The sequence below is a fragment of the Neovison vison genome, chromosome 6 (assembly GCF_020171115.1).
Source record: "Neovison vison isolate M4711 chromosome 6, ASM_NN_V1, whole genome shotgun sequence".
Classification (NCBI taxonomy): domain Eukaryota; kingdom Metazoa; phylum Chordata; class Mammalia; order Carnivora; family Mustelidae; genus Neogale; species Neogale vison.
Window position 1 is genome coordinate 129,536,836 of NC_058096.1, and position 22,747 is coordinate 129,559,582.

Below are 22,747 nucleotides of genomic sequence, written 5' to 3' on the forward strand. Positions count from 1 at the left end.
GCAGGGTAAGGGACAGAGGTCTGGAACTTCTGTGATCAGAGAGGCCGCAGATGTTGGGACAAACAGTATAATCCAAAGAGGAAGTCCCCTTTGTGATTGAGTCCCATGTAAATATCTCAGCGGGGCTCTGAGAAGAATAGCAGCCAAGATTACATCAGCAGCTGTCCTCAGGCCCCATGAGACACAGGCATCCCACCCCACCCCCCCCACCCCCCCCACCCCCCCCCCCGTCCTGGGCAGCGACAAAGACAGCACACCCTCACTTGGGGACTAACAGCTGCCCTCACTTTCTGAGGCCAGGAAGGTCAGGAAGAGCAGGGCAAGAAGGCAGAAGCGAGGGACAGGCTTTACTAGGTCACGTCCAGAACAGAGAGGGGGCCCGTAGAGCTATGGGGGGCCTCTTTGTTACAAGTATAACATTGCATATGGATTGAGGCCTGGGATCTATTCAGGCCTTGTCAGAGTGATCTCACTGGGCCGTGTCTCTTTCACAGAGAGATCGGTTTGAGAAGGGGAGCTGGTGAGGCGCAGAGGGACTCCAACCCAGGACAGCGGGAGGGGCAGCACTGCTAGAGTGCCCTCCTGGACAGTGTCTCTGGATGGCCTCTCCCTTCCTGTCATCACTTCCTGCTAATCCTTCCAGTTCCACCCCCTCTTCATTTATCAAAATAAGGACTGACAATTTATTGTATGCCAAACACGGGACTTTCATAAACCACAGAGAACTTGCCCCACTCTATGCTGTCTCTAGTGCTCCTATTCCCTCGAATTTTAAAAAAGCAATTGTATTAGGGTATTTTTTTAAAGATGCTATAGATTTACATAAAACACAATGTACTCCTTTTAAGTGTATATATAAATGGATTTATTTATTTGATAGACAGAGACCACAAGTAGGCAAAGAGGCACACAGAGAGAGGAAGGGAAGCAGGCTCCCTGCTGAGCAGAGAGCCCAATGGGGGGGGGGGGGCTCGATCCCAGGACCCTGGGATCATGACCTGAGCTGAAGGCAGAGGCTTTAACCCGCTGAGCCACCCAGTGGCTGAGCCACCCAGGTGCCCCTACAAATGGATTTTTAAGAACAGTATGTACCTGGGTAGCCACAACCCAGGTCAACATGTAGAATATGAGCATCACCCCTAGAAATTCCTTCAGATCTCTTGGCAAGCCAGTCCTTCCCCTACCCCCGGGAAGGTACCAGTCTATTTCTGTTATTATAGACTAGTGTTGCCTTTTCTAGGATTTCCTATCAATGAAATCACACAGTATATATTCTTTTACATCTGACTTCGTTTGCCCAGCATCATGCTGTAGGATCTGGTCCATTTTTATTGCTGAGTAACATTCCATGGTGTACAGCTACTACAATTTGTTTACCTGTTCATCTGTTGAGGATATCTTGGTTGTTTCCAGTTTGGGGCCTATTAGGAATACAGCTGTCAAATATTTGTGTACAAGGTTTTTTTGCAGATATATGTTTTTATTTCTCTTAAAACCTGAGAGTGGGGGATGCCTGGGTGGCTCAATGGGTTAAGCTGCTGCCTTCAGTCAGGTCATGATCTTGGGGTTCTGGGATCGAGTCCCGCATCGGGGCTCTCTGCTCAGCGGGGAGCCTGCTTCTCCCCCTCTCTCTGCCTGCCTCTCTGCCTACTGTGATCTCTCTCTGTCAAATAAATAAATAAAATCTTAAAAAAAAAAAACAAAACCTAAGAGTGGAATTGCTTGGTCATATGGCAAGTATGTGTTCTCTGATATAAGAAACTGCAACACTGTGTTTTTACCATTTTATATTCCCGTGATGTATGAGCAATGTCTGAGAGTTTTGGTTTGCTCCACATTCTCACCCACATTTTATGTTGTCAGTTTTAAAATGTTAATCATTCTTTTCGGTCATTGCATATGTAATGGTTTCTTGTTGTTGTTTTAATCCATTTTTTCACTGATTACTACTGGCTTGAGCATCCTTTCATGTGCTTATTTGTCATTCATAAGTTTGGGTTTTTTTTTTTTTTTTAAGATTTATTTATTTATTTATTTGACAGAGAGAGAGATCACAAGTAGGCAGAGAGGCAGGCAGAGACAGAGGCGGAAGCAGGCTCCCCGCTGAGCAGGGAGCCCGATGCAGGGCTCCATCCCAGGACCCTGAGATCATGACCTGAGCCAAAGGCAGAGGCTTAACCCACTGAGCCACCCAGGTGCCCCAAGTCTTCTTTTATAAAGCATCTGTTTAAATCTTTTGCCCACTTAAAAAAATTGGGGTGTCTTCTTTGTGTGTATGTGTGAGAAAGAGAGACAGGCAGAGAAAGAGCAAGCGGGGACAGGGGCAGAGGGAGAGAGAGAATCCCAAGCAGGCCCCATGTCCAGTTCAGAGCCTGATGCAGGGCCTGATCCCATGACCCCAAGGTCATGATCCAAGCTGAAATCAAGTCAGATGCTCAAATGACTAAACCACCCAGGTACCCCAGTTTGTCATTTTCCTATTGAGTCATGGGAGTTCTTACATATTCTAGATACAAATTCTTTTTCTGATTTATGTATTATGGATATTTTCTCTTGGTTTATACTTATTTTTTCATTTTCTCAATAGTAGCTGTTGAAGAGCAGAAGTTTTTAATTTTTATGAAACCTAAGTGATCACTTTTTCTTTTATGGCTAGTCCTTTAAGTATCCTGTTTAAGGAATCTTTGCTCGGGGGCACCTGGGTGGCTTGGTTGGTTAAGTGTCTGCCTTTGGCTCAGGTCATATTCCCAGGGTCCTGAGATGGAGCCCAGCCTTAGACTCCTTGCTCAGCAGGGAGTCTGCTTCTCTCTCTCTCTCTGCCCTTCCCCTGCTCGTTCTCTCTCTCTTTCTCAAAAATAAATAAATAAAATTTTTTTAGAAAAGAGAAATCTTTGTCCCTAGGTCACAAAGGTTTATTCCTATATTTTATTCTAGAAACTTTATAGTTTTGGCTTTTGTATTTAAGTAGTACATGCTCTAGCTCAAATTAATGATGTAAGGTAAGAATTGAAGGTATTTTTTTCCCTTACAGATATTCAATTTTTCCAACATCATTTGTTGAAAAGATGATATCCTTTGTGTAATATCAATATGGGGTTATTTCTATACTATCTAATCAGTTCTTTCTTGACTACTATAGCTTTCTAGTATATCTGAAAATCAAGTATAGTATAAATTCTCCAAATTTGTTCTCTCTTTCAAGATTAATTTGACTTTTTACATCCTTAGTATTTCTATATAAATTTTAGCATCAGTTTGTCTATTTCCGTGAGAACAACCTGCTGGAATTTTGGTTGAAATAGTATTGAGTCTGTAGTTCAAAATGAAGGAGAATTGACAACAGTATAGGTTCTTCCAACCCATGAACATGGTATATCTCTTTGTTTTTTTAAAGGTTTTCTTTAGTTTCTCTTAATAACATTTTGTAATTTTTAGTGAATAGGATTTGTTCATACTTTATGAAAATTATCTCTATTTCATATATTTTGATACTATTATAATTGGCATTTTAATTTCATTTTTCAATATATTGCTGATATATAGAAATAAGATTGATTTTTATATATTGACCTTACATCCTGCGAACTTTCTAAATTCTCTTAATCCTTCTAGTAACTTCTTTTGGTAGATTCCTTTTTTTTTTTTTTAAGATTTTCTTTTATTTATTTATTTTTTTTGACAGACAGAGATCACAAGTAGGCAGAGAGGCAGGCAGAGAGAGAGAGAGGGAGGAAGCAGGCTCCCCGCTGAGTAGAGAGCCTGATGAGGGACTCGATCCCAGGACCCCGGGATCATGACCTGAGCCGAAGGCAGAGGCTTTAAACCACTGAGTCACCCAGGTGCCCCTTTTTGGTAGATTCCTTAAGATTTTTAACATATGGGGCTCCTGGATGGCTCATTCAGTTAAGTGTCTGTCTGTCTTTGGCTCAAATCAAGATCCTAGGATCCTGGGATTGAGCCATGCATTGAACTCCCTGCTCAGCAGGAAATCTGTTTCTCCCTCTCCCTCTGCCTGCTGTTCCCTTTGTTTGTACTCTCTCTCTGTCAAATAAATATATTTTTAACACACATGAGCATGTTGCCTACAAAATAACGACAATTTTGCTTCTTCCATTCCAATCCTCATACTTTTATTTCTTTTTCTTGCCTTATTACCTAGGCTAGTATCTCCAGGATTATGTTAATTAGAAGTGGTAAGAAATACATCTTCAGATCACTCTTGGTTTCTTTTTTGATTTCCCACATTATGTCATTATTAGATCTTATGATTCTTCCTTTGAAATACATCCAAAGTCAGATGTCCTCCTACATAGGCTATATAGTGAACTAGTTAAATGCATGGCCTCTAGAGCCAAAATGCCTGTGTTCAAATCTTGACTTCAACAGTTATTTACTGTGTATGTTTGCACAGTTACCTAACCTCTTTGTCTCAGTTTTCTGATTGTTATAAAGAGTATGATTATACATATACCTACTTCCTAGTTTGTTTTTTGGTTTTGTTTTGCTTTGCTTTGTTTCTTTGTGTAAGGATTAAGCCTTGGCTCATGGGAAGTGCAGACAGAATGTCAGTATCAAGTAATTCTGTGTAAGTAATTTCACACATTCAGCTCTGCCCCTTGCTTCAGGCTATTCAGAAACCAGATGGATCCTGTTAAAAGGTAATTCAGAACATATTCTCAGGTTCAAAACCCTCTAGTGGTTCCAAATGCATTCAGAAATAAAGTCAAAGACCTTCTAATAGCCTGCTAGTCCAGGTTGAGGAGGCTTAATAAAACCCCACATCTCACTATTCAGACACTCCTCTCTTAGGGAGTGGACTACAGGAAGCAGAAGAGCTCAGCCGGAAGTTGCATGCGTTGTTGGGGATAGGTGAGAGTAGCTGTGCACTCCCATTGTGGGGCTGCCCTGCCTTCCAGGAAGTGTGCTCTTGCCCAGCCCATACTCTTGTTCCCTCCCTAAGATAACAGGGACTTGCCACTGCTAACAGGCCTATCTCAAAGGCCAGACCAGTGAGCTGGAGAGTCTTGGAAGATCTAGAAATGTCAGCCTACCCAATCTGGTTGATTTCTCTTTATTTCCTTTTTTAAAAATATTTTTAAAGATTAAAGGGAGAGAGAATTTTTTTTTTTTTGTTTAAGAAAAGTTTTACTAATGTGTTCTTATTTCAGCAAAGTTATTGCAACAGGTTTAAAAGGCAGACAGACACACTATTACAGGCTCTAAAGTAACAAAGGAATTTTATACAATTAAAATATTACACAGACTGATGAGATTTACTGAATAACTAACAGATCCATAAAAGAAACTAAATCTGAAAGATTAAATCCAGTATTAGCACCTACAGTATCTCTGAAAGTAAAACTTTTAACTGTTTCATTCTCTAATACATTTCTGAACTTTCTCCCAAAAACAGTGCTCTCAAACCCCAAAGATGAAGGAAGGGCGTAAGAAACCTTGATACTAAGAACATACAGCCAAAAGAACTTGAAACACTGACTCAGACTTGAGAGTTTTAGTTGGAAATCATTTAACTTACTGTATTTGAACCAATCATAAGATTTCTGTGCACTGAATACTGTATATGAGGAAAGTTTATGAATCATAAGGTTTGCCAGTAGGGACAGTTAAAAATTAGCAATATACAGTATTATTCCTATCAAATTTCTTTTCTCATAAGTTATATTTATAACAAAACTATAATTAAAATATTTATTATACTTGCTTATTACACATTCAGGGACACAGCAGGGACATTTATGTTTGATGGTTTAGCATCCACTTTATTGTGCTTACTTATTTTTGTAAGGAACACGCAACACATACTACATCTTCCCAACATTCAAGGTAATGCAATAATAACAAAATTCTCCAAAGAAAAATAACTGGAAATTGCATTAAATACTGCTTTAATTAGGAATAATTACTATCATAAAACAAATAACATCATACATTATTTTTCCAATGAGTTTCAGTTTAAGAATCTGAACAGCAGAAACAGATCTTTAAGATTTTAGTCATGGCAAAACTGGTAGTTCTTTGAAATCTGGGAGATGCATTAGCAAAACCACAGACACAGCCTACCTTTCACCAAAATCCTGGAGAAAAGCATTTTATGAATTTGAGGGAAATAAGACTGAACACTGGCTGAGATGTGACTGAAAGTCGAGAGCCACCTGGGAAGCTGGCCCAAGGAATGAAGAGAACCACTGGTACTGGTGGCAGATAAGAAAGAAACTTTGTGTTGGGCTAACCAACGGCCTATTTTATTAATGGCTTTGAATAAAAAAAGTGAAATGCTTCATTGTGTTTTCTCAGAAACTAATCAAAAGATTACAGAGTCCTACACAATTTGGAGACACAAAGTGGATGCTGAGCGACTAGAGGTCACTCCAGGTGTGGAATCTTAGAAAGTTAGTCCTTGGAGTAAATGGCACCGTGGCTCTGGCAGCAGATACAAAGGAATGATGCTCTGGAGAGGAGGTAGGGGACACTCTGCGATCGGCCAGTGGATAGATGAGGGTCCCAGCTGGAGGTGGGATCTTTAATTATATGGTTTATCTTCCACTGCTCATGCCTCTGTCTTCATAAATGGTGATTTCAATCTAAAAACTCGAAGTCCTCTCTCAATGGGATCTGTCAGGAGGAGGCCTTGGGGAGCATATATCTTCTCATTCTGCTCTTGAATGTATTTGGACACTTTCTTCAGAACCTTCTCATAATGAGTTTCCATGCATAAGAAGATGGTGTATGCTGTTAAACAAGCCAAACAGCCTTCAAGATAGGATTGGCCTCCAAGCTTCTCTGCTTCTGCATACAGGTTATTCAGAGTTCGAACTGTTTCTTCAAACTGCTGTCTATCAATCCGGTTCTCCAGCTCCGCGGGGAACTTGGTCTGGAACTGGCACCGTGTGCCACTGCTGTAGTCACGCTGAATGAATACCTTCCCAGACACCGGCGCCTGCTGCGGCCTCATGGCGAGGACAGGACCGGCGCGCCGCCTCCTCTGCCCTCCAGCTGCCGGGAGAGAGAATTTTAAGCAGACTCTTTGTGAGTGCAGAGCCCAACCTGGGGCTCAATCTCATGGCCCTGAGATCATGACCTGAGCCAATGTCAAGAGTCAGACACTTAATGGACTGAGCCACCCAGGCACCCCAAGTTGGCTGATTTCTTAATGAGTCATGTATGATGTCTAGATGGTCCTGGAGTCAGAGGAGTGCAGCTATAGCCTTATTTGGCTTCTGAGAGGGAAAGGCATTTCTCTACGCCATCTGGAGAACAGGATCCAGCCTGGTGTTTGAATGTTCCCATTCACATTTGGGGTTCAGAGGTGGCACTGGAAGGACCCGTGTGCTGGGTGCCAGTGATTCAGTGATGAACAAGACCCAGCCCTGCCCTCACAGTGCTCATCATCCGGTAGGGAGACAGGCATGGCAACAGCCAGTGGGGCAAGCACTAGAGCTGCAGGAACTGTGAGGAGGGTACCCATACATCTCTGGGGGCACGGCAGGCAGTCAGGGAAGGCTTCCAGGGAAGACCACAACCCAATTTCGTGGGAATAAAAGTCTTCACTGATTTCTTTAGGAATGGAGACTCGGGATTTCCTTTCCAACAGTTCTGATAAGGCAAGCACTGTCACCCACTTCTTACCACACCTGTACCAGTGTCACCCAGCCATCCTGTGTGAGTCAGTATCCTTAGTTGGAAGCCAGGCCCAGAGTTGTGTTTGTCTCACCCCCAGCAGAAGGGGATGGAAAGGGGTCCTGGTGGGTGTTAAGCATTCAATGTATGTCCCAAACTGTGCTGGGCACATTGCATGCATGGTCCCTTGTTGTTTGCAGCACTGGGGACCAGTATCATTACTTCCATTTTAGAGATGAACAAACTGAGGCTCAGAGGGATTCAGTTTTGTCTCAGCCTTGCAGCTAAGAGGCTAAACCTGGATTTGTACACAGACCTGTCAGCCTTCAAGTGTGAGTCCTTCCCACAGCACTCAGGATTTAACCTCTGACACTCCCAAGCAAGGCGAGAGTAACATTTGTGGTGTCTCCTTCACAGCCTCCAAGCACTGAAGTGTTGTAGAAGCCAGGGCTGTGACTCCGTGGGTTCTGTAACTGCCCCCCAATTTTGCATCACTAAGACATACTTCTTACTCAGCCTCAAAGGGAGTCTGGGGCAGGGACAGTCACATGACAAGTAAAACTTTCCCCTCACCACCTGCCTAATAGGAACCAGCATTCTGGTTGCCCAGTTACAGGCAGACAGTCTGACCAACTTCTCCTCCCTAAAGATGTCTCCACTTCTACTGTGGTAACATGTTAGGGCCCACATTGATGTTAATGACAATCTCCTGGTATCAAGCCCCTTCTGGGTGCCAGGCCAAGTTGGGGGCCCTTCTTATATCCCTCCCCTCCAATCTCTGAAGCAGTCAGAATTTCCATCCTCATTTTATAGAACAAGCATTAAATAGCCTCAGAGAGGTTAAGTTGTTTTTTTTTTTCAAGGTTAGTATCTGATTTGAAACCAAACTGAACCAGAGTCAGTCCCTGCTCCGCCCTAGAGAAACCAGAAGCAGAAGGTAGGGAGAGGGTCAGGGATATGCTAGGAGTTCACATGCAGTTCTAAGTGTCCCTGAGGAGAGGTATTGGGTAACTGGACTCAGAGGGGCTCTTTCTTGGGGACCTCGTGCTCCTCAAGATTTCATCCTCCCTGTCTCTGCTTCCACTTTGGGGGAATTGCCACTCAGGGGGTTGCTGTGGGAGGGTCAAAGCATCAGAGCCCCTCCAGGTAAGAGCTCTGTCAACTTTTTCACTCAGCCCCTCATCTGCGGCAATATCCCATCGATGGCTCCTCTTCTCTGTAGGGGCCCAGTTGCCCCAGCTGTTTGCCACAAGCAAGAGTCCTGGGAAAGCCCTTTGTTTCTGCTCAACTGGCCCGATATCACTGTACTTCCAGCCAAACTTTCCGAGACAGGAAACTGGTTGCTGGGAGAGGGGATCTATGATCTTGTTATCAAGGTTTAGAAAGCCTGAAACACTGACAGGTGGCTTCCTGCAAACCACGGGGCATTGGGGCCAGCTCTGAGGATCCCTCAGCTCTGGTGGGGGTCCCCCAGGCCTTCGGCCCTGCTGAGGGTCCCTCAGGTATCAAGCTCTGCAACATCTTCCAAATAGGGAGGCTTTCGCTGTAGGACTTCATCTCAGGCACTGCAATCCAGCCAGGGTCTCTCATAACATCTGCTTCCTGAATAATTAATCAGGAACTGACTGGCTCTCTTCTCCCAAGATGTTCCTCATCCTTCTCAGTCTAGGATCCCCACCTCCCTGCCCCCCATCCTTGCCCTAGCACACTAACCATGTCTGAGCGAGGACCTGCTGACTATCTTTCTGCTCACTGTCTTCTGGACTCATCTTTTACTCTTTGAGTACTGCAGACTGGGCCCTCCTAAGAGGCCTTTAAGCCCATCCATCTCCTCTACCACATGCTGTCTTGTGCTGGCCCTCCTCTCAGGCCCTTCCCATTCCATGTGCAATTCTTCATTCTTTCTTCATCAGAAGCAGAGCCTGAAGTGAACTGGGAGGGCTCAGGTGGCTCCAGCCTTCCTAGGAGGGCTGTTGTGGCCCTGCTGCTGGGTCCTCAGGAACACACAGGAGTCTGCCTTTTTAGATACAGGTGGTGAAGGAAGGCCTATCTGGAGACTCAAAGGAGGAAAAGTAAGGATGGAAGAGAGGACCTTTGGGGAGGAAGGGGTTGAAAATCATAGCCCTTCCCTGCAGTCTGGAGGGACTGGGATTGCCTCCTTGTGGACAGATTTATATTAGGACCAGGGGCTTCCCCCTTCCCGTACCATGTCACATACCAAATACTGCAGGTTCAGACAAGAGTTTGAGAGCAACAGCCAAACAGAGGCAGAAAGGAGAAGGAACAATGGGAGCAGCTGGCCCAGGGGAGTCAATGACAGTTCTATGACACAGCCTGAGAGACAGAGTAAGGGTACCTGGTAGATTCAGGGGCGGGATGGGAAGCTGGGGTAGAGAAAGGTGAAATGATATTTGCAGGGGGATGTTCCCGCCTACTTCCAGTCCAGTAGGTTCCAAACCTTCTAAATGTGTAGACCCCTTTTTGATATTCAAAAATCTGATGTCTTTAACATGATTGATAATATTTTTACTTTCTCGTGCTAATAATTTCCAGATAATACATTTAAAGTAGACTGTCTACTTAGGTATGGGCTTGGGACAAAATGTTCCTGCATGCCGTTTAGGATTCTGCTCACAACCTTTAGAAAGCAGCTTTGTTTCAATAGGATTCATTCCTTCTCGGATTTGAAGTACTGTTCTAATTTTGTCCAATACAATTTTGTCAAAAACATTTTTCTGTATTTGGATTTCATTAGTTACATTATTTAAGAAACCCAAAAATAGAACCATTTTGCTTAAAATTACTTTTTTACTGTGGAAATTTTCAATCACAAAACTAAAGAAAATAGTGAAGCAAATCCCCCTGTGCCCATGACCTGCTTTAATAATGAACACATGACAGATCTTTCATCTCCAACCCCTCCCCTTCTTCCTCCCCCTGCCTCTGGCCACTAGATTATTTTAAAGCAAATTCCAGACACATAACATTTCATCTGTGAATACTTCAATCTCTAAGAAGGACTCCAAACACTTAGAAATTAACAATTATTCCTTAATATCATCAAATAGCCCATCTTGTTTAAATTCCCCAATTGTCTCATGAATGGCTTTTTACAGATGGTTTGTTTAAATCAGGACCCAGAGTTCACACATTGATTGTATTTGGTTTGCACATCTCTTAAGTACTGCAATATCCAGTAGTTCTACCTCTTCCCCGCCCCCCCCGGTCATTTATTTATTGGAGAAACCAAGGCATCTGTTCTATAGAGTTTGCAATTGTCTAGACATTGTTGTTTACACCCTCATGGTATCATTCACATATTTCTCTATTCCCTGTCTTTCCTGTGAAAGGTAGTTAAGTCTGAAGTTTAAATCAGACTCATGGGCAGTTTTCTGCATGAACATTTCATAAAAGGGAGCGCCTGGGTGGCTCAGTCAGTTAAGCATCTGCCTTCAGCTCTGCCATGATCCCAGTGTCCCGGGATTGCACCCCACATCAGGCTCCTTGCTCAGAGGTGAGCCTGTTTCTCCCTTCTCCCTGCCTCCCACTCTGTCTGCTTGTGCTCTCTCTCTCTTTCTCTGTCAAATAAATACATCAAGTATTTTTTAAAAAGAACATTTCATAAATGGCATAATTCCTTATTTTATCATTAGCAGAAATCACATAATATCTGTTATCTCTCTTTCTGTGAGACATTCATTATGGATTGGTGCACTGTAGAGTTTTCTATCAACATTCTAGCTAGTGGTTTTAAAAGGCAGCCATTAATGAACATTGCCTAAATACATTATTGCTTTAGGGTGTGCAAAATGGTGATTTTCAAATTGTGTCCACCTCTTCTGAATTTATTACCTAAAATTCTTTGATGGAGAACTTCCCTACAGCAATTACTTAGTTACCCTGGAATATGGCTTGTGCAGGAATTACACTTTCTTTTCATCAGTCTTCAAAATAAAGAGCTGGTGTCCTAATAGCTCCTGAAGGTGACCAGTGAGATGGGTGTCTAAGATCTTACCTTATGAAAACTGACCAAGTTAGCCTGTCACAGTCTCATGGATCTCAGATTAATACTGCAACTGCTGGGGCAGAGACAAAGGACTTTACTACTCATAGCATGGCAAGCAACAAGACTTCAGTGCCCTTGTCCCAAGTCCCATGGGGCGACACGGAGAGACCCAAGTGGATGCTGTACATGTAGGGGGATTGTATCACAGGGGGTCACCTTTGTCCTGGAGGGAGAACAACTCATCCCTCTAAGGTTACTCACTGCTAACATAGCCCTGATAAATGGCCTGGATATAGAATGATCAGGGTCTGGCATTCTCTGCATGTCCAGCAAGAACATGCAGGGATGCTCAGGGCCCATGGCTGTGTTAGACAGTGTTTTTGTTTTTGTATTATTATGCATGGGCTCAGTTCTTTTTAATATATATGATGTGTTTCATCCCATTACAGTCACTATTCTTTTTGATGTTTAAATTATCTCTGGCCCATGGTACTTACTCCTGTGATCTTTTGGCATGAGCCCAGTACTCTTAGGTAGAATCCATGCTTTTTAGTTTGACAGAGTTGTGAAGGCTTACCTTGTAAATTTCCTGCTTCAGAACTTCAGACGTTTCTCCAAGAAGTTCTTTATTGGAAAATTGTAATTAGAAACCATAATCTGAGTGCTAGAAGTGCTCATTGCTACTGGGTGGATCATTGCTTCTAGATCTTTGCAGAGGACAGAGTTAGGAAACAAGTATTTCTTTTAAAATATAAAAAATTATGAGCTAATATTAACATTTTAGAATAAACTTTAAAGTTATAGAATTTGACTTAAAATTTTTTATGTCTTTTATACTGAAAATTTTGATTCCTAATAACACTAACATAATTACTGATTTTTTCTTACTGGATGATAGTTTCAAAATAATTTTGCTAGTATTATCACCACAACATGATTACTGAACTAATCAATTTAAGATTTCTTTGCAGTTTATTTAGAATATGTCTTATTTGGAACACTCAACCAAATTATTGTATTTTAAAGTCACTCTAATAATTCTGTGTATGTTTAAGCCACCAACTTGATATTCGTTTAGGTTCACTTGTTTTATTTTGTATTCAGTTTTTATGTGTATTTTCTTTAGTTCTAATTTTCTCCAGTTCTTCATATTTTCATTTTGAAAATTCTTTAATTTTGTTTAATTATTTAATTGAAACATCTACATGATTCCAAAGTCAAAACAATAAAGTAAGGTAAATTCAGCTTTCATTGTCTTTTCCTAATTCTTTTACACTCCCCCATGTGGGAAACTTTTCATTTCCTCTTCAACTGTTGTTGCCTTTGTCTTGAAATGTAGACAAATAGGAATTTATTTATTTATTTTTATTCCCCAGTTCACATAAAAAGTAGTATTATACATAGGATCCTACACCTTGCCTTTTTCATATAACAATATATGTCCTATGAATTTTATCAAGAATATAGAAATTCTCCTTATTCCTTTTTATATGTATGTAGGACTCCATTGTGTTGATATGCTGTGGCTTATTAAACTAGTCCCTGATACCTGGAAATTGGGTTTCTGGTATTTTGCTGTTATAAACTGTGCTTCAGTGAATAGTCTTACAATATGTTATTTTGGTTTTGCTGGTGTGTCTTTGGGTTAGATTCCTAGAAGTAGGATTGCTGAGTAAAGGGGAAACAGTTATGTAATTTTGCTAGCTATTACTTAATTTCCCTCCACAGGGTTTGGGTATTTTGCATTCCTATCATTGCATACATTTTAAAGAGTGATATGACAGTTTTGTTTAATATTTACAGTGTATCAGAAATTGTATATATTTAGGGGCTCCTGGATGGCTCAGTCAGTTAAGGATCTGACTCTCGGCTTCAGCTCAGGTCATGATCTCAGGGTAGTGAGTTTGAGCCCTGTGTGGGTCTCCATGCTGGGTGCCGAGTCCCCTTGAGATTCTCTCTCCTTTTGCCCCACCCTGTCTCTCTCTCTCGCTCTCTCTCTCTCTCAAATAAATAAATAAATAAACAAACAAACAAAAATTTTTAAAAAAAGAAACTATTTATATATATTGAGGGCAATTTAGACATGATAAAATAGAGTTAAATTTTGAGAGTAGAGCATTTCAAAAAATTTTAGGTTTTCTCTGGGAAAAGTTTTAAATGAGTGATATAAGAGCCTACAGAATGACTGTTTGGTTTGTATTCATGTGTTCCTGGTGTACTGTTGACATGGGTACACCTGTGTCCCCATTCCTGCCTCTCCATCTATTGGCTGGGTGAGCCAGCACAGATCACTTAACGTGTCATTCAGGGAAAACATTTGTGGAAAGTGTGAGATGAGATATTGTATGAGAAACCCTTGCCAAGAGTCTAGGGTAGGTGGATGACCATGTGGGAGAAATTATTATTATTCAACTGTTCTTGCCAGGACCACACTTCCCCTCCCTCTCCTCTGGATCTGCATCAAGAAGGCAGCTATGTAAGGACCGAATGAGCAAGGAGTAGGTTGAGCAACTTTGTCCCAGTTTGCCAGACTTTTCTGGTTTTAGCTTTGAAAGCCCATGCTCTGGGAACTCCCTCACTCCTGGGCAAACTGGAACAGCTGGTCACCCTCTTGGGGAGAGAGGGCCTGGGTTGAGATTAGAGATAGCTCTACCCCTCTGTTTTCAGCCACATAAAACAAGCTACTCACAGAAGGAACCAAAGACTGTTCTGAAGTTAAAATGGGGACCTCATCTTGAAGGCTGAACCACCAGGGGAAATGAGGCATGCTCACCTCCTTTCTCTTAGTCTGTGGCTGGGAATAGTTTTTTGAAAGCCCTTTGACCTTTTGCTGTCCCCTGTTGCTGAAAACCCCTTTGCCTGTTTCAGAATGGTTGAAGTTCATATTTTATTGATAACAATTGTGAGGTGTACAATAAGCCTATTAGCTATTCTGGAATATGGATTTTAATGTAATAAAAAGAAATCCTATGAAGCTGTATTTAATCTTCTTTATTCATTGGAGTAAGTCACTGTTTAATATTTACCAAGCAAGTATGAGCACTGGTATTTGGCAGCCCGAACTTTAGGACTCACGGCAGGAATTTTCATGCCAGATTTGTGTCACTCAGCTCCCATTATTTCAACATTTTCATGAAAGAAACATGTCTTTTCATAGATTGCAGGGTGCCCCAAGGTTGCCAAGAGAAGTAGGCCACCTACCAGAGAGCTCGGAAATGTGCTGGGATCTACTGACCCACCTCCGACATTCTCGGGCCACAGAACTTCTCAGGGAGCTCTCTGGTTCCTGCGAAGAGCCGAGGAACAGTCTCAGGGTGTGGGTTTGCAGGCACTCTGAGGTTTTAGCCCCAGTGGGCTTATAACATGAGTCACACAACCAAATCCCGTTAATTGCCCCTGAAAGCGTAACTCTTGTCCAGAATAGCTTCACAGTTCAAGATCCAGGATTCCTCTGTCTCAGAGGGTACTCTGTCAGTGGGAAATGTATGCCGTCTCCTGTGGCCAGTTACTCACTCTCATGCTTCCTTTGATCTGACCATCTACCCAGTCTTTTCTTTACCCTGTAGTTTCAAGTGCACTGCGTTCCATCTTCCCCGTGGGGAATGTCCAGCCATTTGCGGAGGCCTGGGACCTAACAGCACCCAGTGACGTGAATGAGGACTCCCCACTGTGGGCATCCCTAGCAGGGCATGACCCAGGCATGGGCAGGATGCCCATTTATAGCACTAAGCGGTTCTCGCTGTCACCCTGATGCAGACTTGGGTGGGCCCCAGACCAGCGCTGGTCAGCGAAACTTCCTCTCCTGGGACCCTGATTCTCTGACAGGGCAGTGTGAAGGCTGAGCGGACATCTGGACTTGAATCCAGTCAGACGCAGCTTGGTTCTCCAGGCCCCCTCCATCGGCTCCCCGGTGTCTCCCTGCCTGGGTGCTCTCCGTATAGGCTGGAGCCTGGGGTCTGCTTGGGGCCACAGCACGTAGGTGGCACTGATGGTGAAGAAGGCCTATGAGCTACCATGCTTGGGGACTTGCCTGTGAAACGATCTGCCTCCTCAGAGCCTGGGAATTAAAATGTTTAAATTAATTCCTTATTTTGATTAAGTAATACATAGACCTGATGATAAATGCAGTAAAAACGAAGTGTCTCTTTGCCTCCTGCCCCCACCCCATCCTGCCAGTATCTTTGCTTCTGTTCAGAGCTCAGCCAACATGTCCTTATTACGATGACTTTTAACATCACAAACAAGAGGCCACCTACTTACATACTGTCCCACACCCTGCCTTTTTCCACTAACAACATATCTTAGGGTCTCAGTATTTCTGATGGGAAGAAATAATGGGGTGCTTTGTTGGAAGGAACAGGACCTCTTCACAGGATTTGTTTCACAGTGAGAGGCTGGCCTCTGGGGGGCCGCTGGGTAGGATCTGAGAGGAGCTTGAGTTTCTCTGTGGATCTCTCAGCACCGCTGCCTGTTCTCCATTGGGACAAACTTTCGACAAAGGCCATTGAGCTATCTCATCCTGGTATGTCTCCTCCTTGTGTGTGTGAGAGCATGTGTATGCGCATATGTGTTTCGAATGCCGACAGCCTTGTGCAGGGTGTGATAAGGTGGGGATAGCCAGCCCTTGTCCATCTTCTACCCCTGATCATAGGCCCTGGTACGCACTGGGTACCTGAGAAACAGCTGATGGTCTCCTCCTGTCCCTCAAGCTAAATCCTATACTTTAGCTGAGATATGCCCTTGTTTTCCAGCCTTTCAGCCCTTGCTCAGAAAAAAGTTTGTTGATTCTTGTTTTATTTCAGTTCTTCTACCTGCAATATCTTCCTGAGTTCACTATCATCTGTTGAGGTGGTGAGCATGCGTTCTGGCCACCCTTCTCTGAAATGTTCTCCCTGACCAGCCAGCTGGGCCAGCCAAAGACCACCTAAGACATCCCTCTGTCTCACCCAGACTGCCCCAAACCCTAACACTTACTCATACACAGCAACCCCACCCATCGCAATCCCAGTGCTAACATCTATACCAGCAACACAGTATTATACACGTGGAACATTGTTTCAATGGGACCTGCAGGTTCCCAGTGGCACCTGGAACCAGAGGGCTCCCACAGCCTCGGGCTTCACCTGTGTATCTGCCATCCTTCCAAGGTGAGCCATTGTCTCTGCCGCTGGAAACCCTCTATGGGTAATTTCTTTTTCATGCTCTCTCTTTCCTATTCTTTTCTTTAAACTCCTGAGAAAGGGGAAGCTGGAAACAAATATGGGAACAGATTCTACAGGCCACAGAAAGGACTTTAGGTTTTGGTCCAGTGAGCTGGGAACGGTTCTTTGGCTTCTGGAATGTTCTAGAAGAGTAACAACATCAGAGTTACATTTTTAAAGTCATTCTGCAGCTGTGTAGAGAACAGATTCTAGAGGGGCAAAGGCAGAAGCAGGGAAACTGGTGAGGAGGCCCCGGCAGTAACCCAAGTAAGGGAAGTTGGGGCTTGGACCGAGTGGCAGCCGTGGAGGGCCAGTAGAAGCCCAGGGTTTTGTCTTGAACACCTGGAAGGTGGGATCAGTAAACCTGTGGGAGGGGCAGGTGCTGAACTGCCCTTAACAGGGACAGACCCTGGGACCCTCTTGGTGTCACATCTGACCCAGCAAAACAAACCTTCGCCATCACAGGCTTCAATTTCTTCTTGATACTTGGTGGTTGGAGTCAAGGCTCGTGGAAAACCCAGTCTCCTCCCCCTTCTGGAGCCCACTGTGCTGTGCAGCTATTGCATAAGGCCCTCCGGTAGGGGAGGACGCCCAGGGGACTGCTCTTCTTACTCCAACAGCCTAATGACGCCTGCTCCGGTCTTTGCAAGAACACCATCTGGAGCAAGTAAACTCAGTTGTCGTGTGTAGGCCTACATCCTCCAATTCAATAGTAGAAGATAGGTTTTAGACTCTAAGAGCTGGCTATTTTGATTAGGTGATGACTTTTGTTGTAAACAAATAGCCCAACCCGGCAGCCATCAACCACAAGACAAGGAATTCTGACCCCATCCCGCCATTGTTGTGAAGAATGTCCACTCTATGTCTTTTGAAACAATAGAGCCTGCTGAAATATAAACAGCACGTTTCCCCTTGGATGTGCCTCCTGGTACATCCTCCTCCCCTCCCCCAGGGTCTGCAAATTGAATAACTTCTGCAAGGAGACTGTCCCTCTGAAGTCTGAGGTCAGGGCTGAGCCTGGAGCTCCTGCATTCTTCCCAGGCAGGACTCAGGCTTTCAGTGAGAAGTGGGAGGGAATTTCTGGGTCTCTGCATCTCTGAGTTTGGGGAGTGGGCGGATCTTTGAGTGTCTGAGTTTCTGGACATTGTGGCTTGAGGCTTTGTTCTGTCCACTTAACAGTGACTTAATGGTGAGCTTCAGGGGCGTGATCCATGAGTCCAGTGTCTGTTGTGTTCATGGGTCTAGCATGGGACTGGGCACATTGTAGGTGCTTGGTAAGGCTCCACTTAACAAATACTGTGAACCATTGAGGGGAGCAGGGTTGCTGCATCAGCAGCACAGGAGCCCTGGCACCTGGGTGGCCCAGGTGAGGCTCCAGAAGGCAGAGGTGGATTGGGTTGATGACTCCCCAGGGTCCTAGCCTGTGTCCTGGGAAGGGATGGTGGTTTGGAAATACTTTTTGGCCTTAGAAGCTGTCAATGAGTGTGCCGTGGAGGACCAGCCCCAAGCAGGCCTGACTGAAGCTCTTTGTGGAGTGCATGGGATGCTGGGAGGAGCCTGCAGAGATGGAAGCAAAGTATAGAGGCCCACTCCATCCGGGGTCCAGACTGTTGCTCCTTGACCAGAGGATTGGGAGAAGGGAGGTGTGCCTGATATGTCCAGAGCCTCCTTTGAAGGAGCCAATCTCCTGTGAATGCGTGTCTAGGACTCCCTCATCTGGGAATTGACCAGCCAGGCCAAGAGACGCATGGTAGCCCAGGGCAGGGGGCGCTAGGAGTTGTGTACCTACCTTTCTGCCCTCCAAACCTCAGAGAGAAACTTCAGTCCCTCCAAGACGTTGGGAGTAAGTCTCACTTTCATTTGGTGAATATTTAATGAGCAACTACTTTGTGCCAGGCACAAAGCAGACCAAAACTCCTTCTTCTGTGGAGCCCACACTCCACTGGGATGATAAGCCCTCTTTCCCATATATTGACAAGTCTCGTTCAGAGGGGTCTGTGCTTCTCTCTGAAGCCAAGAGGGTGGCTGAGTGGTGTGGACTGGAGCTGGAAAGTCAGGCTGTCAGAAGCATCAGGAATAGCAACTATGCCAACTGGTTGCAGACTTCCTTAGCTACGGATTTTTTTTTAAAGACTTACCTGGAACCCCATGTAAACAGTGTTTGACTAAGCATAACCTTATTTGTTGTCTTCCTATTTGTGGTGTGTACTTATGAAGCCATTGGGTGAGAACAATAAGGCAGTCTTGAATAAGATAACTGCTTGAAATCCAGGGTTATAGGAATCAATCAGAATTGTGCCATTGTAAGCATCTAGCACCTTCTCTCATATCGGGGTTTCTCAGCCTCAGCACTACCAACATTTTTGACTAGATATCTCTTCATTGTGGGGCCTGTCCTGTGCATTACACGATGTTTACCCCCTCCCTAGTCTTTACCTGCTGGATACAACGAGCGACGCTCCCCTCAGGAGTGAAAACCAAAAATGTCTCCAGATACTATCAGGTGTCCCGGGGCGGGGGGTGAGGGGTGCAGTTGTGCGGGAGGCAAAAATCACCCCATTTGAGAACAGCTGCCATCTGTTTTGATCAAATATCAAGGAAATCTCGTTTCACATGGAGAAGAACTTGTATTTATAAGAGTATGTTTTGAGTTTTTTTTTGTTTTTGTTTTTTTGTTTTAATCAGCTCTCTGGACTCTCCTAGGACCACATTTAATTAAAATGAAATTTTATTCTAAGGTCTGTACAAAAAAAATGCAGCAGCCCAAGTTAATGTGTTGGTAGTTTTCAATGTACTAAAATTTGTATGTAACACATTTGTGTGGGTGTGTTGTTTTTATTACAATTTTGAAGAATAAGAAAATCTTCATATTAAAAACACTCAGACCAAATGTTGGCAGATCCTAAGCCCTCTGGGAGGTAGGTTCAGAGATGCTGGTTTCACACTAGGAAGCAGATGTGGAGAGGCCAGAATCTGGTGACAGGGCAGGGTGGGCTGGAGAGCAGGGTCACGATGCCTCTCTGCTGCCCCAGAGACCCTGAGACATCATTGGACAACACCTGGAGGTGGCACAGAGGGCATATGGAGAACTGGTGGCCTCTCAGAAAAGAATCGAGAACGGAAGAGAAGAAAAATAAAGACTGATTGAGGGGGTGAGGCCTCTCACAGTTCTAAGAAAGAGCCCTGCAATCTTGGTGACGCAGGGCCAGGAGGTTAAACCCGGAATAATCATAATGAAAACAATCTGTTTGCACCATTTGAAGCTTCCAGAAATTTTCAGGAGCAAGTCCACGGTGGAGAACCCAAGTGGAAGTGCTGCTGATTGGAACTGAGCAGGCAGTAGTGAGATGAAAGGCTGGGGGACCGGGTCTCTCAGCTACCAAGGAGGAGGGCACCGGCCACCCTAGGGATGACAGGGTGGGGGCCCGCAGGCTTCAGGAACCACAGCTGGCTTTAATTTCCGGCAAAAATAGTCCTTCTCTGGAATCGGGTTTTTTCTCCCTGCTCCAACACTGGGAGGCAATTTCAGGGCTCGCTCCCAGGAAATCTGTCTCAAATGCGGTGGGACAATTGACCACAGGCTCACCACCCCTGTGGGAACTGATAGAGCAAAATGTGGCAAAGGCCCGAGCAGAGGACCGACGATCCCCACAGACTCTATCCTCAGCTTCTCCTGCAGTTCTCCGAGGGAGACTGACCTGGCCACCAGGATGAACGCAGGGGACCCTGGAGCACGGAGGCACCCATCAGGGTGCTCCGAGCCCCTTTCTCCCCTTTTGCTCCACCACAGTCACTCTGGGGAATTTAGTTCCTGTGCTATGATTGACCGCTTACATCATGTGCAGATTTAGGAGGTGATGGAGGCCTGAGAGATCATGTGCTCCAACTCCTGATTTCACAGACGGGGAGTATGAGGCTCAATAGGGTGACTTTTCCCAGGTGAGCCACCCAGGCATCCTGACTATCAGCTCAGGGCTTTCTGACGGTAGAAGGGGACTTGTCTAGAGCCTCTCAGCCTTCTCAACCAACCTGGAAAGCAACGGGGGCGTGTGTGAGCACAGGCCTGTGCACACCTGCAAATGTGTCCACCCTAGCACCGGCGAGAGGTCGCGTGTGCTTGTCTGTGTGTGTTTGTAGGATGCAGACTGCTGTCTGTCTGGGCACTGCGTCAGGGGTTGCCATCAGGGTAAGGGCTGGGGGTAGGGGTGTGTCCGTGAACCCTGAGAGTCAGTCTGGTGGGGACTGAGGGAAGACCTCGGAGGTTTTTGGCTGGGGCGCTGCTGTGTTGAGCTTAGGCCAGTTGGAGAAGGCATCCCAGGACAGGAGGCTTGCGCAGGACACTCAGAATGTCAGCTAGGGAAGAGACCCCACAGAAAGAACAGGGCTGGGGGACTGGAAACACAGGAGGTGGGTTTGGTATGCCACGTGGTACGTGTTGACTCGGGGGCCAGGTTTATTTGGGGAATTAATAGTCAGCTGCCAGACATTTACTGAGCACCGGCTGGGTATGGGAGTTGGGCTGGGAGCTAGAGACAGAGTAGAGCTGGCTTGAGTTGGGAGATGACCAAGAGCTTCTTCCGTTCCTCTCCCAGTGAGCTTACAGAGGCCTGCCTGGTGCCGCACACTGTGGCTTCGAGGAGGATCCAGTCCATGCACTCCAGAACGCCACATTGGGAAGACTTCTGTAGGGGGTGGGGGGGACAGAAAACGCAGTACAGAGGGCTTTGGGGGTGCTGCCTGGGAGGGACTCCTGCCTCGTTCGCAGTTCCCTGCCTAATCCTGACTCCTACACACCAACCCCTAGGAGTCCTGCGGCCGAGATTCGGGTGCACCCCCCACCCCGGGGAGTCTCTGAGCTCCCAGAGTACGCATGTGTGTAACCCCTCCGCCCTGGGGCAGATTCTCAGAGACCTCCAGGGAGAACCACTGGCCCCCATACAAGCCCAAGTCCTGGTGTGACAGGGGAGTGCAGAGCTCAGTCTATCTGGGGTAAGAGTCCAGGACACTCTACTTCACAATCAGGGACCCAAAGAAAGTCTTCAGGCTTTGCCTGACTCCTCATTCTGGGGGTCCTGCTTTGCCCTTGGAAGCTCGGCAGCTTCTGTGTTCTCCATTGAGAACTTGCCTCAGTATCTCTCCCCCAGGGTGACATTCAGGAAGCACCTTACGGCCTCCTGCGACCTCAGGCCTCTCCTGTGGCATTGGCAGAGCCAACTGTGGCTTCCAAGTGCAGACGAGGTCACCAAGGCTTGGAGAGGGTGAGTGTGGCACCGGAGAGTGGGCTCCCTCCCTCCCTCCCTACAAGGCCCTGCCCTATAGCTCTCTTCCCAGCCCCCAAGCCCTTCCAGCCACTAGGCCACTTCCCCCAGGACACAGGACATGTGCCCTGCTCCTATGCAACCAGAGTGGTTTTCAAAACCAACTGTGAGGTCTCCTGAAAGGTGCCACAGGGCCACCAGCTTCAAGGGTGCCTGTGGAGCCCTGCCCAGGAAGCCCTGGGCCGGCACTGCCCTGGCTGGGCCCTGTGCTAACACTGGCCTCAGGGCCCTTCCTCTCCTCATTAAGGAAGGATGCTGGGGAGGAGGACGGAGCCTCTGGGGAAGCCAAAGTCCTTCTGGGAACCATCCTAAGGGAAGTGGACGCTCCCGTGTGGTCCTGCCCAGCACGGGACCACACCCGCCCCTGGCTTCAGCAGAGCTTTCATGCTGGAAAGAATGGGTCTCAGCGCCTGGGCCTTGCAGGAGGCAGGCAGAGGTCAGCACATTCCAGGGCTCCACCTTTCCGCCTCCGAAAGCTCCCTGCAGACAGAAGGCCTGGGCCCCCTCACAGGGAGTGCTGGAAACCTGAAGTGCACAGGGTGTGTGGGGACCAGGAACCTCTACTCTTCCAGAAGGGCTGAGGG

At 45.7% G+C, this 22,747-nt stretch overlaps 1 protein-coding gene across 1 annotated transcript; it reads right to left on the reverse strand.

Annotated features, from left to right (window-relative positions):
* Positions 1-5,118: 5,118 nt before the first annotated feature.
* LOC122908928 (golgin subfamily A member 7-like) lies at positions 5,119-7,012 on the reverse strand. The gene has a single exon (XM_044252332.1). It carries the CDS (start codon positions 6,971-6,973, stop codon positions 6,569-6,571), a length of 405 nt encoding a protein of 134 aa, XP_044108267.1. The 5' UTR covers positions 6,974-7,012; the 3' UTR covers positions 5,119-6,568.
* Positions 7,013-22,747: the final 15,735 nt, after the last annotated feature.